Source organism: Doryrhamphus excisus, chromosome 1 (assembly GCF_030265055.1).
Source record: "Doryrhamphus excisus isolate RoL2022-K1 chromosome 1, RoL_Dexc_1.0, whole genome shotgun sequence".
Taxonomy (NCBI): domain Eukaryota; kingdom Metazoa; phylum Chordata; class Actinopteri; order Syngnathiformes; family Syngnathidae; genus Doryrhamphus; species Doryrhamphus excisus.
In genome coordinates, this window is record NC_080466.1 from 1880318 (window position 1) to 1895656 (window position 15339).

The 15339-nt window shown below is 39.7% G+C and overlaps 1 protein-coding gene and 1 long non-coding RNA gene across 8 annotated transcripts in view; one reads left to right on the top strand and one right to left on the bottom strand.

Moving 5' to 3' along the window:
• pld5 (phospholipase D family, member 5) lies at positions 1-13792 on the bottom strand. 2 transcript variants are annotated; one of them, XM_058064167.1, is made up of 10 exons: positions 13399-13792; positions 6775-6911; positions 6270-6447; positions 5980-6088; positions 5774-5901; positions 4726-4923; positions 3426-3577; positions 3074-3239; positions 1969-2059; positions 1-1736 (listed from the first exon to the last, which is right to left on the bottom strand). In XM_058064167.1, the coding sequence occupies exons 1-10, from the start codon at positions 13555-13557 to the stop codon at positions 1498-1500; spliced, it is 1557 nt and encodes a 518-aa protein (XP_057920150.1). In that variant the 5' UTR covers positions 13558-13792; the 3' UTR covers positions 1-1497. The 2 variants fall into 2 exon arrangements, with proteins under 2 accessions (XP_057920150.1, XP_057920224.1); XM_058064241.1 differs by lacking the exon at positions 13399-13792 and adding an exon at positions 9113-9401.
• LOC131114400 (uncharacterized) overlaps positions 787-15339 on the top strand; it is a 20977-nt gene continuing 6424 nt past the window's right edge. The window contains exons 1-4 of one of the 6 annotated variants that reach the window (XR_009123736.1): positions 787-872; positions 3044-3601; positions 6765-6919; positions 14673-14803. This is a non-coding gene — a long non-coding RNA (uncharacterized LOC131114400). Of the gene's footprint in view, positions 3602-6764; positions 6920-14672; positions 14804-15339 lie in introns of all 6 variants that reach the window. The other 5 variants (XR_009124243.1, XR_009124746.1, XR_009122723.1 and 2 more) reach the window with 5 other exon arrangements.

A 15339-nucleotide genomic window follows, 5' to 3' on the forward strand; every position in this document is an offset into this window, starting at 1 on the left:
TCCCACTTTATCAATCCAAAAGTCACATACAGAAAAAAAAAGATTTGACTTGTATTGTACTTGTACAGTAGTTGCATATATATTTGGTTGAATATTTCATATATTGTTTTAAATAGCCACATTATACTATATTATAAACCAGTGTAAACATGCAAGTCTCAAGTCAAGTCCCAAGTCAGTGGCTTGAAATTTTCAAGCCCTTACATAAGTTTAGTGCCTCCCAAATAAGATTCAATGTTAACGTAACAATCTATTAAAGTTGACAAATGCAATGAATGCATTTTGAATTGTTTTATTTTACCAGTGTGTGTGTATTTGTTTGTTCTTAAACCTGATTGAACATTCATAGATGAAGTCATACATCACGGTTCACCTTTCGCGGATTTTAATTTTATTTTTTTTTAACACCGAATGAATGTGCATAGTGTTCAACACTTCGTGTATCTATCGGCGCTCTGTTGTATATGTCTGTTATTGTATTACTACTGCTACCAGTAGAGGGTGTTGTATACTCAGCTCCACTTCTCTCAGTATGTGTTTACATGATAGTGGGGCGGCCTCCCCCTGGTGGTGGTTTGGGGGACTGTTAGGAGGGTACAGAAAATCATTCAGAGAAGCACTGCTTAGGGGCATATTAGGAACCCACAGTAGTCAATAGCCAAAATATAGAGCCGCGACAGTCTGATTGGCTAAGAGAGAACGCCTCCATTGTGTTCTGCGTCTTGATTGGCTCTAGACCATTGCCAATCAATCTCTTGGGTGCCGCTAGCAAACTATCTGTGTGAACTTCTTGCTAACCGCCAATAAACAATAGAAGAAGAAAATGAAGCCGCAGCTAGCAAGCTAAATGGACGACGAGGAGGATAACGATGGTAAGAGTAATAAATACGCCTGAGTCACTTAATAATGTCTTGTGTCCAACCTAGTAGAATGATTATTACATTTCAAACGAAACTTGAACTTTGAGAGTGTTTAAACATGAAAGAAAATGTTAATGCCCGTCAAAATGTTAATGCTATGAAGTGTATTTTCAGGGATTTTACTGTCGTAAACATACATATGATAATTGTAAACAAATGAAGTTGGCTACTTCACTGATTTCACCTATTGCAGGCTGTTATGAGAACCTATCCCCTGTGATAAACAAGGGGATACTTTGAATGGGGACACATTTTACTCCACATATTCGCTAAAAATGTCTTGAGTATTTTCAAGTCATCAGATTAAAGTCGGAGTCAGGTCCTGACTTGAGTCTGACTCGAGGCCAAGTCGCATGACTTGAGTCCACACCTCTGCTGTATACCATCTATTTATATTCATGCAGCATTGCTTTCCAATATGACTGACAACAAGTGTCAACAAGATGATTACATACTGGTTAACATTTGAAAATCAAAGTCAAGTATAATCCATATATAGTAGTGCATAGTGCGGATATATAAAGTGTAATAATGAGCACATTAAATAGAAGTTATAGAAATGAAATGCAGTCTTTGTTTATAAAGATAAAGGGTCATTCCATTCATGTTCCTTCAGAGTCTCCACTTGGTGTGGATTTCTGTATTTGCTTTCTTGATTTTTGTTTCCCAGCAGGCGTTTAGAATAAGGGGACATCCAGTCTCTTTCAAAGGCAGCTTTGACTTGTTCCATGAGTTTCCCTCCCTGGTTTTTCATCTGGACCACCAGCCCAACTCCGCCATTATCAGAAAAATCATTTCCAACCCAGTCGTGGTTCCCTGTGGAGGCAAAACATGAATTTTGCTGCTTCACTTTCTTACATTTTTTCAAAATAATATTAATTAATACATCATGCTGTTTAGTGGCTGATATCATGATGGTTTAATTTATTTCAAACATGCATACATTTCATGTTACAATTTAGAATTCCACATTTCCGAATATGGACATTAGTTAAAAAAAATAGGCATTATTTTATTATGTAATAATCATGCAAAATACATTGCCTACCAACGTAAAGAGCGTTGTCGGTCACCATGTACTTGTTGTGATTAAGTCCATGTTGAATGTCGTCCATCTGCTGCTTGTGACTGAAAAATCTCTGGAATCATATATATACTGTATACAGTCCAAGACCAGTTGAAAAATGTACATTTTGCACTGTTGTATTTGTTTCAAAAGGCAAAATGAAAAAAAGTTGTAAGTAACAAATATTAGTGAAATAGGCCGTTCATCAGCTGATTAAAAGTTCAAGACTACAGCCTCTAAATGCCACAAAAATGTGAATTCCATGTCATTTTCTAAATTAATGTTGTTACTGGTGCAGAGTGCAATACAACAACCATCATGCGGCATCTGAAAAATAAGTGTTTTAAGAACCAAAAGCATTTACAAAGGCTTTGTCTCCAAAATTGAATTTTGCACAAGAGCACCAAAACATGGGACATTGAAAGGTGGAAGAAAGTTTTACTCTCTGATGTGGAAAAAATGTAACCTTGACGGTCCTGATGGCTTCCAATGTAACTGATATGACAAGGAGATCCCAATTGAGATGTTTTCTGCACACGCCACAGTGGAAGGGCCACCATCATGATCCTTCAGTGGAAAAATTTTAACTTTTTTCAACAGGATAAGGCTTCAGTTCGCAATGCCTGCCTGCCTGCCTGAGAAATGACTTCTTCTGAAGGAATAACCTCATTTTTTTCCCCATCCTGCATGTTCCCCTGGCGTTAATCCAATTGAGAACATTTGCTGATGGATGGCAAGGAAAAATTACACAAATGGACATCAGTTCCAGACAGTGGATGCCCGCCTTGAAGCCACCTTCACCAACTGGAACAACATTCCCAGCTACTTTTTTTACATTTAATTTTTGTTTTATTTACATATTTGTATGTTTTTTCTAGTGATAGTATTGAACATTTGATAAGCAAATGAACAGCCTATTTCAGTTTAATGGTTGTTTGCAATTGCTTACTCAAAATTTTTTTGTCTCACTCCTATTTCTTATTTTTGCATTTTTAAGCTCTACTGAGAATCTCCTATAAGTGTAAGTCAATAAATTCAGTATCCTGTCCATTCACAGACGTACATAGAGAGGAGTTCACGTACGTACCACATCCAGCGAACAGTTGTACAGGTGGATGCACAGTGACCTGAGAGAGGTGGCAAAGTTAAAGGTGAGCTGGTGAGTGTTCTTCCAGAAGCTTATCAGCAGGCGAACTTTGACCCCTCTCAGAACCACAGCCTCTCTAATCATCTCATCAAGGTGGGACCAGTACCTATTGATAGAGACATTTTAATTAGATGAATCCTTCACTGGCAGGATAAAGAAAAGTTCATCTGCTGTGCTTATTTTGCACAAGCAGCAACCCAAAGCCAGTCCCAAGGTGTTCAAATATGCAAGTACTGACATAAATGAGCATGTCACATGAAGCATAGTTTTAAAAAAATTCAAAGCTCAGTACCTGGTGACCAAGTTTCCTCTGAAGCGCCTGCTCACCAGAGGGAGGTAGTCCGTCACGGAAATGAAGACAAATGTCTTGGCAGTCTGCATGACATGATATATGGCATCCACATCTCTAGTGCGATCTTTTGCACAGAAGAGATCAGGGGAGGACTGCAGAGAGCAAACATCAGTCAGGTGAGTGTACGCCTACAGTGATTAAAGATGCTGTACTATAAGAGTTTACACGTCTGTTGTAGCCGAAATCAAACCAGTTTTTGTTATTTAGTTTTATGTGCCATCATTGCAGTACAAGAGCGTACATGAGCAAGTTGCTGCTGATAATAAAATGGCTGCAATGGTTTTGGAAGATGATGAATGGTTTCAGTGTAAGTCATTAACAATTTGTCATTTCGTGAACAGGGAGACACATTATTGTCAATTTAGTGAATCATTTTTACTCATGGTGTCAAAGATATATCCTAACATGATTAATCACATCCCTTGTGTGCCTATTATTGGCTGGCAAATAACCTTTCACAAGTTGCTATTCAGAATATATCCGCTCTTTACCAAAATATGGGTAAAATATTTTTTTAAATGACCCACAATTCGAGCTGTCAAAGTTGACGTGTTAATTTTTTTGACGTGTGAATAACTTGCCCCTCAGCCCACACTGTAGTTTGATTGAAGCTTGGTAACTCTGTAGCCACAAGCTGGAACAAATATTGAGCAGAAATGGAGAAAGAAAGGAGTATTTTGATTGGTAAAGTTAGCTTTAAAACCCTGGCAGATGGCTCTTGTAGCAAGACCAAAGTTATTTGTATGTACTGTCGCTGTGTTTGACTTATCACGAATGACATGGCCTGCCAGTTAATGTTTTTATTGTCATATGTCATGTACAAAAAGTAGAGCGTGAATAAGTTTGTGTGAACTTATATCTTTTGGCACATTTTTCAAGTGGTTAGGAGATTTTAGGACATTTTATTTTCATTTTTTAAGTAACCTCCCAAATCCATTTGGGTCATATGCTGTTCTTTTCATACAAACTCTACCTTACATTCATCAAGGATTTATGTATCTGTACTATATGCTACAAAAACATCCCACAGTGAAAAATACGTTTTTTGCCTGCACTTTGCCTTGGGTCACGACCAATCCACACTGTGACAGTAAAGGTGGCTATAAGGGTGTTTCATGTCTAATGTTAAAAACTGTAATTAGAAGGTTATGAACAGGTTTTCAAGAATCATACTTTGCTGAAAGCTCTCTGCCCCAGGTAAAAGCATAAACTATTAAAAGAGAAGAAATCGCTCGCTTACGGACATATACGCGGCTGCAGGGGTATTGTTGAGTTGTAGTTCCAGGGCCTGGTGTCTCCCGTAGAGGGCTGTAACTCTCTTAGACCAGATGGAGGGGATATAGTCCCTCTCGTGGAGCTGCCAGTAAAAAGAAAAGACTCTGTGGAGGTCCAGCGCCAGACAGCTGCAATTATAGACCATCAGACCCAGCTCCTTCCTCTAGATAGCAGCAGGGAAACACAAACAGGCGACAAGTTGCAGCAAGATTTTACATAGACTGACTTTTGACTTGAGAGAAAAGGAAAGGATGTTAACATGAGTCAGCAGAAACTGTTCTAAGTATACAGTACAGTACTCATTAGAGGGCCCCGGCAATCCTGTAATCATTCATTTTGAACATGCATACAAGTTACAATGGAATACATCACATAGTACAAATCACAGTTCCGCATGTTCAAACCGGAGTAGGAAGAGGCAAAGCTTATTTAATCCTACCCCCTTTCTGTATGACATCAATTACAATGTATTTGTTCACTTCCTGGATTCCAAATGTACTCTTTGACAATTTCAAATACACAGAAAATGATAAGGCAGTGTCGAAACCCTTGCTTAAGTTTCTATAATAAATACATTGGAGGCTAACTAGTTAGCTTGGTAGCATACTAACGCTTACAACATTAAGCTTGTGTCCCTGCAGTGACCTGTAGTCTGTGGATATGAGTTGCACAATGTGGTGTAAACAAAGAATAATAAAAGTGTAAAGGTTAGAATCCTAATAACAACACCGGCAACTGTTGGAGTACTAGTCACCGCAATAAACGAGGGATTACAGTACCACATTAAGTCTGAAAAGTTGGAAATGTTGCACACCTATACGCCATATGCTGCAAACAAAATGAAATCCTACCATTGGATCTTCTGAAATAACTGCTTATTGACTCAAAATATTTTATCCTTCAATTGTATTTGTGCTTGCTCAGCCTTCTGTTCAGATACACCGTGAACGGGTCTAATTAGAGTCGTTCACCTTGACTATTTTTGCACAGCACATGTAAAATGTTGACGTTACCTTAGAGAATGACCTCCAGTCCATATCAGCGCTACCGACATAAAAGTGTGTTCGGTCCACGATCCAGAACGAGGAATGGAGGCCCCCTCTGGTAAAAGCTGACATGTTAACTAAATGGACCTCTGCATCTGTGCAGGGAGAGAAAGAGACCAATAGACCAAACCAAGACCAAACGTTCTAATACAAATTGTTTGCAAGCCACCTACTGTGTGCTGCCAGAATTGTCTGTTCTGCAGAGTTAGTCAGACTGCTGGCAATCTTGAGTTTGACTCCACGAGATTTCAAACTGAGCAATCTCTGAAATAAAAGTTGACCCTGTGGAAATGAAGTGTGCACAGTACGCACTTAAGAGTTTGACACTTAAAGTATTAAAAGGTCTGAACTCATTAAGAGGCGACACATAATCTTTACTAGAAAATAATTAGGTTTTTTTTGCGTGTGTGTCGACCACAAATGCAAGTGGACACAACGTGATGCATTCAGGCTCAACTTGTACCTGTCTGGCTGTACTTGGCATGGTGTCCGGGTCCCATGGCCTCAAATTCCAGACCGGTGACACCACTTGGACTGAGTGCTTTGCTTGGTCCAGCAGGGTGTGAAAGCCATCTGAGAGTGAGAGGTAGGGTCCAATGTGCTGATTGAGATCTGCTGGGATTGTCTCCATAAGGACAATGCTGAAATGAACAAACACAAGCGGTCCTCGGGTTACGGCGTTCCATGGTTTACAAACGTGTGCCCATAAATTCATGTGATTTTGATCAGTAAAGACTTTATTCGCTTGAGAACTAGTTCCAGTATGTGCAGTGGGTGCAAGAATGTACAGTGTGTGTGTAACTAAGGAATAATATATCTACAGTAGGTATAATTTAGGTACAAGATTCAACTTAGACCAAAACATCACAGTCTAGGAACGGAACTCGTTTGTAACCCTATATGGGACCACAACCAAACCAACCGTCTTCTTATGGTTTTATATAATTCCCTTATGTAGAACATCTCACCGGCAGTCAGTGTGGCAGTTCTCCTCCGTGATTCCATCCTCGCTATCCCCCCAAATGTCAACGGAAGAGAAGATCAGCACCAATAGCACAGCGAAGCAGCACAGCAGGGCAAAGATGGCGATGCACTTTTGCTGTGTCTTGACAGGTGAGAGACACACAGACACAACAACAACAACAACAACAAGGAAAGAATGTCAACATAAAAACTAAATGGGAATTTATTATCCAGCCTTTGGAAAGGAATGTAACGACGCCATTGAGGTTCATTTCCTCAATTGATTTAACTAAGGGAGGCAGGTTCCTCATCAATAAACTCTTATTGTCTTTGTACAGTAATTTGACAACAGAAAGAGACAAATGACCACAGTGTTCCATGACAGGAAAGCAATCACAAATGTAAGGATAATGTAAGGCTTGGGTTGATTACTTCTTTGTTGTTCAAGTATGTCCCAAATGAACGGGATTTTATCACCTCAGGCCCAGGTTGGAGCAGGCCAATGTCTTGTAATATTAACGGGGATGTGTGTGTGTGTGTGCATAAGTGTATATTATGGTTGCAATAAACATGGGGAAGAGTCAGCCAAATGGTGCACCAGCCCTACTGTCCTGATCCAGTCTCATAAGCCTTGATTTGTCTGCTTTGAACAGACAGTGGGACGCTTCTGTTTTTGCATACATCTGCAGACTTTTTGTCATTGCTTTCTCTGCCCAATGTGACATTGTTGGTTTAGGGAGCTGTCAACATTGGCATATTACATACTCACTCGCAGGGGCATACTATTAAATTATGGACCCCCATGCATAAGCCTCCTGAATAATGGTAATGGTAATGGTTTTATTTCATTTGAACATGCATCAGATTACAATTGAGTGCATCCCATAATCAGTTCCCAGTTCCACATGTCCAAAAGGAGTAGGAAGAAGCAAAGCTTATTAAATCCTACCCCTCCATCTGGTACTTTTCCAATCAGTAACTGTTACATTTGTTCACTTCCTGCTTTCCATAATATAAGGACATTCCCACTTTTCTTGACATTTCCATTTTTCGGAATGCAAAATGCCTTTGATGTAAAGAGTTGCACTTTTATGGTAGGTGTTACGTTGTTAAAATGCTAGTATGCTAATATTGACGTAGTATTGTTAGCATTACTATGTCAATATTATTATGTTACACTGTTAAAATGCTAGTATGCTAATATTGACGTAGTAATGTTAGCATTACAATGTCAATATTATTATGTTGTTTTGTTAAAATGCTAGTATGCTAATATTGACATAGTAATGTGGCATTACTATGTCAATATTAGCATACTAGCATTTTGACAATGTAACACCTACCATAAAAGTGCAACTCTTGACATCAAGTATGCTATTACTATTACTACTATACTTTATTAGCATACTAGCATTTTTAGCGATTTTCATGTGTTGACACATGAATACTTACCATGTTAGCATTAGCATAATAGCATTTTTAGACTTAGCACTTAACACTTTAAAAACTGTGTAACATTAGCATAGTTGCATTTTTATCCATTTTCATAGCTTGACATAGCATTGGTAGCATCGACAGCATGCTAACATTAGCATCTAAATACGTAGATAAAATAAATGTAAGACAAATAGTTTTGTTGTAACTCACAATATGGGGGCAACTTTGGCGCTTGGTGGAGGTCTGATTTTGTAGTTCAAAAATGTTTTCTCACGTCTCTTATATTTTTGCATTTATAACCTTTACTTAGAACGTCATTAAGACCCAACAAAGCAAAATATCAATTCTTGCAACTCGTCTTAAAATTTCCTATATGTAGCACGGTTACGCTAAAACCACAATGAAAAAAAAGTTAACAACTAAAAATAATGTTACCCATATGACAAGGCATTCCATGATATTAGGACATTGTCAGCCCCATCTCTGATCTGTCCTGTCTTCCATCTCAGCTAATAAGGCTGGTGCAGCACAATGTATTGTACTCTGGTCTCATATCCACCGAGACCCTGAGGTCTTCATTAGTCTAACCTGAGGCAAACATCATGCTTGACTTGCGGATATGCACATTACTGCTTGGAAAGTCCCATTGAGCCCTGGGTTGGTGTAAAGGTTATTTTTGTGCTGATTCATCGAAAGCTCACCTTAAAAAAATCAATTATGGAAATTAAAAAAATGAGACTTGCTGAATGTTTACATTTAAAAAGAAAAACATATGACATATAGCAACACAATTCCGTGACATTTACATTTCAACATAATAATTACATACATACATGAAACAATGTGTTAGGAACGCCATACATGCATGCATATGTGAAGCATATGAAAGTATGGGGGGCACCTCACCTTTACGGGTTCCTGTGGGGTCGGTCCCGCCATGACAGCTGCACTGCTACAAACTTCTGTGACAGAAGCTCATTTGCATAATATTCACCAGTCCGTTTTTACCTTTCAATCAGCGCTTCTCCATACTCTTACTTTCAAGCCTCAGCATGCTTCACGCTTCACTGTCCTCACGCATGCATGTGTGTATGTGCGCCCAATTGTCCCGATGTTACCTGCAGTTTGACTTGTGCGTGAGTGTGTATGAGAGAGCAGTCTTGAGTGTGCTTGTGACACAACAGAGGCTGCTGGAGAGATGGAGACAGATCCTCCCCCCACATCCCACCCCCTTTTGAAACCACCAATGCAAAGCTGATGTTGCGAATCCCAGCAGACCCCTCTCCTTCCCTTCCATACCTCCTTTTTTTTTTTAAGTTGTGTAGCTACCTTGCGATTGAAAACTGACATACAGTACACCTGAAATAATAATGCATTACCATGCCACTGGCGACACACACATCTTCAATTGATAAATTAAAAGACACATACGTAAGTACTCCTTCCTAACTACTTCATCCGTGCAATACTGTCTGTTTTAAATCACTAACAAATGGAGCTTTTTGGAGAAATTTCCGATAAAAGTGCACCCATTTGTGTTTTACTGCAGCATCATGTCCACATTCTCTGCAAAACTCATTAAAAATCCTCAGTAGAGCAACACAAAACATCGGAAAGACTCTCTCTCTTTTTATTTACCTCAATCAATAGTGTTGCGTAATAGCAGAAAACATATGTCGCCAACAGCAGGCAAGCTGCTCCTGTTAAGAGAGGCATGGAAGCAGAGTAGGGATGGCCCATTTCAGTTTTACTTTATTGTAACTTTGGGCAATGTGAAAATACAAAGACTTAATGTTTTTGTTAAATCCCTCAATATTTAAAAAAAATGATATTTAAAAAAAACTGGGGCGTTTCCTCTTATAGTTGGTGAAATACAAATGAAATTAAGTAATACCTCAAAATTATTTTTTAAAATTTGTACTGGCTGGGACCACCAGTGAATGCCAAGAAAACATGAGTAATTGATACACATATACAAAATTTTATATTTGGGACTTATCATAACACTTCTGACAGCTTGATGTTGATGTTCTTCCTTTTCTCTTCAATTGGCGTTGTTCACAAGCCAGGTTTAAATATGCATCTCACACTTACTAAACACATTTAAAGTATAAAAGTCTATCTAATCTAGTAAGTGACAATGTGGTGAGTCGCGGCACACGGCAATGGTGCGTTCAAGAACCGTCGAAAAAAGTTTGAAATTTCAATGCTTGATGAAGAAACAGTATCAATGGAACATAAATGCATAAATATGTCGAAACTATGGCCTTTTTAACAGTAATACATATATGTTGTACTTTTTACTCGTATATCACATATTTATAAATGATTACCAACTTAATGTGAAGTAGATGTTTGTTGTGGGGAAAAAGCCTATTTTAGCTATTAGAAAATACAACAGTAACTTTCATTACTTTCATAACACAAAGCTAAGATGCCAATCTTTTGTACAGATAACTTATCATATATTGACGTTCCGGTAGTTTTAGCATCTTTAATGTACACATGTATCAAACTTGCCCTGCTTGCCCTTCAACTTTTCTTTTTCAAGGAACAAAAACAACGTCACAGCATGAATGTTCGGGCTCCTTAATGCATGTCCTCTCCTTGGTGACGGAGCAAAAGTGTACAGAGGGGCTAGAAAGGTCTGAGTCACTACCAGAGGGAGGTAACGGCTCTTAAAACTGCATCCATCGGGGCCAACCCTATTTTTACACTGACCAAAGTCTTCAAGTACGTAACGTGCCATCAGCCAAAGAGAAGCTGTAGATACAGCAGATAGATGCCGAGTGAGAGGGATCACCTGTGAGAGCAGTTTGTGGCCCTTTTAAATCTGCTGATTAATCTTGTTGGCATCCCTGACATGGATGCTGCCCCTTTTCTTCAAAACTTGATGGGACATAAGTTATCACGTTTTCAAAATGAGTAATGCATTTCGGGACTGAGGACACTGGGGCAGTAAAATATTTCAGGTGTGTCTCATTTATTCCTGTGAGGTGTAATGGGTTTAAAAAAAAAAAAAGTAAACTTTTTTTTTATTCCGATGTGGTGATTAAAGGTGGAGCTTACACAGAATTCTACATTTCCTGTCAACCAAAAAGCACCTTAGTGAATGCCCGTGAAGGACGTTTCACTGTGGGTGTCTCACCTTCACACCAGAGTCTCAGCGGCAGGTCGTAGAGCATGCTCAGGATGCGTTGGCATTTTATGACTTTTTTTGGGTTTTCCACGTTACTCTAACATCAAAGTCAGGGCGATATTTGCTAAGCGAAGGCTGACTGGGCACAATGCCATGATGGAATACAGCTGGGCCACGTGCCAAAAGCTGCAGATTCGGGGTCTAGTGGTAAAAAAAGGATCTTGGCCGTCTACTTGAAAGAGCCCAATCAGTGTCTGGACACAGTACGACTTTTTCAAAAAAACCACGTTGCAGGCTGCGGTCAGCTACATTTTTAGCTGAATCACAGACTTTAATGAAGTCATTTATTGATGGTAGCCATAAATGTTTATGTCCACTCGGGGAGGATGAGGACACCCATTTGATGAATTTCCTTAAATGGATAGCTTCTAAAAAAAATGTAGTTATGAGCAGGGAGACAAGAAAGTAGCAATGAAACAAAGAACAATGTGTCATATTTTGACACCATGTCTGCTGTGGAGTGCGGGAAGATAGACTATATTCCTTCATGCTGAATGATTAATACTAATACATAGAAAGCTTAATGTGATGCATTAAGTCTGCTAAGAGCTTAGCAACCTACTATTGGTTTTCCCGGTTTTTGCCAATATTTGTAATTTGTTCACTTCCTGCTTTCTATAATACAGTTTAAGGTTTTTTTTTAATTTTTTTTTTATAATGCGTCTCGTACTGAAGTATGAGGTGATATGAGCATCCAATGCCATAATGTGTACCATAGTAAGTGTCAATATAGTGATATATATAGCACATCATGACTGGTTCAAGACTCTTGAGGTCCTTACTCAATCCATTCCATAGTTTGATTCCACATACTGAAATGCTAGGGCTTTTTAACGTAGTCCTAGCATATAAGTCTTTCAAATGTACTTCTTCCCTGAGATCATATTTCTCCTCTCTTGTAGAGAAGTATTGGATGACATTTTTATCTAATTGGTTGTTTTTAGCCTTATGCATTATTTTATTCATTCATTCATTTTCTACCGCTTTTCCTCACGAGGGTCGCGGGGGGTGCTGGAGCCTATCCCAGCTGTCTTCGGGCGAGAGGCGGGGTACACCCTGGACTGGTCGCCAGCCAATCACAGGGCACATATAAACAAACAACCATTCACACTCACATTCATACCTATGGACAATTTGGAGTGGCTAATTAACCTAGCATGTTTTTGGAATGTGGGAGGAAACCGGAGTACCCGGAGAAAACCCACGCATGCACGGGGAGAACATGCAAACTCCACACAGAGATGGCCGACGGTGGGAATTGAACCCTGGTCTCCTAGCTGTGAGGTCTGCGCACTAACCACCAGACCGCCGTGCCGCCCTGCATTATTTTAGCTGTTTGAAAATTAACTCTATCAGCAAGTTTAGGTATTTGTGATTTTAGAAATAAGGAGTTAGTATGTGTTCTCTGTAGGCGGCATAATGAATTATCCTTACTGACCTTTTTTGCAGTACATTTAGCCAGTGAAGATTGCTTTTATAGTTATTACCCCATATTTCCACACAATAAGCAAGATAAATAAATAATCATCAACTTGTTCAAACTCACTGTTTCACTTGCACCTTCCTAAATACACAATGAATCTGCACGTCAAAAATATGAAGATAAAATCTACAAATAATTTAAAATGCTATTTTATATTTTAAGAAAACCTCAGTGGCTAAGAGGTTTAAGTCTTGTATCTTTTGCGTGCTGACTGCGTGGTAGCAATGAGGAAAGTGGTGATCAATACTCATCTGAGGCTACAGAGCTCAGCTACACGTCTCGTCCTGCAATCTATTGTGCTAAACATGATGCAGTTCAGACATGAAGAGTTCTTCACTGAATGTTCTTTCACTAGTAGAGTAGATGTTTTCTTCTAATTTTACAACCTTGATATATAGTATATATAAACCTTATAATCTCACCATTAAATATCCTTGGTTCCCTTGCGGAAAAAGGAACATTAGGAAAACAAACAAACATTTGGTCATTAAGTTTGAAATATCGCCTTACCTTCTCCAATTTGTCTTTGCGGCGCAGAAAGATGGTTGCAGAGTAGCCCTGTTGTTGGGCAGCACTGAAGCTGCTGTTTTTCACGTGGGACAGATCGGAAAGCAGGCCTGGGGGTACCTCCTCATGCCCCCTCGACCTTGGATCATTTGACAGTTCCATTGACGGCCCCGTGTGTCTGTGTCTGTGTCTGCATGCAGAACCACACACAGTCTGACACGAGCTAACCTAACAGCGACATGCTGTCACTCCTGTCTACATTTTTCCTCTCCATCTGTCATTTAGCGCTGAATCAGCCACAAGTCATGTTTTCTCTTTCTCTCAGCCATCTGACTTGCAGGCTGCTGCTCTCCCTGTGCTGTTTGTGACCAGAGCCAACGCCTCTTCTCACTTGTTAGGGAGGGTCTGTCTGTCTATGTGTGTGTGTGTGTGTTTGTATCTAGTTGATCTACTATTGGCAGGATGGGAGGGGTGTGCAGTTGGTCTCTGCCAGACTCTCTGGACATGATGCAAATGCAACAGGAGATGCTGTACTTGCAGAAAGTGCGGAATAAGGTATATTGGAATATGAATTAAATATAGTACACACAAAGACCAGGAATATGAAATACTGACCTGCAGCATCAGTGTACCGAGTCATTTTCAGCAGAGAAACCTTGTAGAGAAAGACACCATATGCCTGCTGAGGATGATTGGAGATTCATATAGCCTGCATAATTCATGGCTACAAAAAGGTGCCGTATAGAAGCATTGACTTTACTGTACTCTATGCACAGTGGATATTAAAGTAGACACACGCATCTTACAGACAATTTGTATATGAAAAAGCCAACAAAATATGAATGTTGGCCTGTTGGCCAGTTAAACTGTCAATCAAATGCGGCGGCGGGCAGTGCATTTAGTAGTACTTGGGCATTCAGTGGACCAGAAGAGTTGTTTTCGCCAAACAGAGCCAGTACCGAAAAGCAATAAAAAATGAAGTTACTGTATATGTAGTATTCTGGCCAGTAGGCTTCAGTAATGCATTAGCCTGGCGAATGGCTACCGAGCAAGCAGAGCCGAGCTGACATGCCATGGCTGAGATCGAATAAAAAAAAAAAAAAAAAGGTTCTCCCCTCATTCTGTGTGGAAGTGGTAAATTTTTAGCTTCTTTGTCATTCCCTACTACGGTTGAAATAGGCATCTTCCTTCTCTCGTGTCACATCCAATATAGCAGTGATGTGTGGACGTATGATTCCGTGCTCAGTTGACTTAATTTTTCCCTTGCCCAAACGCAGATCATCGGAGTCCTCCTCTGGAGCCAGACCAGTTGGCTGGGCCTGAACCCATCAGCCTCAAGAGGAGGGAGGTGGGACCAAAGGGGTCGAAGATGAGTGGCAGTCAAAAGTGGTGACCTTGGCGAAGCTGGGTTTGTACATACAGTAAACCTCGGATATATCGGATTCAATTGTTCCCACTGGTTTTGTCCGATATAAGCAAAATCCGTTATATGCGTATACCGGAAAATGTCCGTTTTACGCATATATCGGATTTATATCCGGTATATGCGTAAATCGGATTTTATCCGTTATAAAAAGGCACTTCCTTGACTATGTTTCCAATGTACCTGGACGCGCAGGCAATGCTGCAAACGCTGCAAATGACGTTGTATAGCGGCCTGTCACGATTCGGCGAATCGGAGCGCCCCGATGCAGCCATCCGATATATGCGAGGGAAATTTCATGGAAATGCATTGGAACGGGACTGGAGATTTTGTCCGAAATAGGCGAAATCCGTTATAAAAAATCCGATATATGCAATGAATTTTTATTGGAAATGCATTACAAAAATTGTTTTTTTTTATCTGTCTGTTGTGAGCGAATTTCCGATATATCCGAGTCCGATATATCCGAGGTTTACTGTGTTATACAATATTACGTTATTTATTGTTTCCCCTCCGGTGTC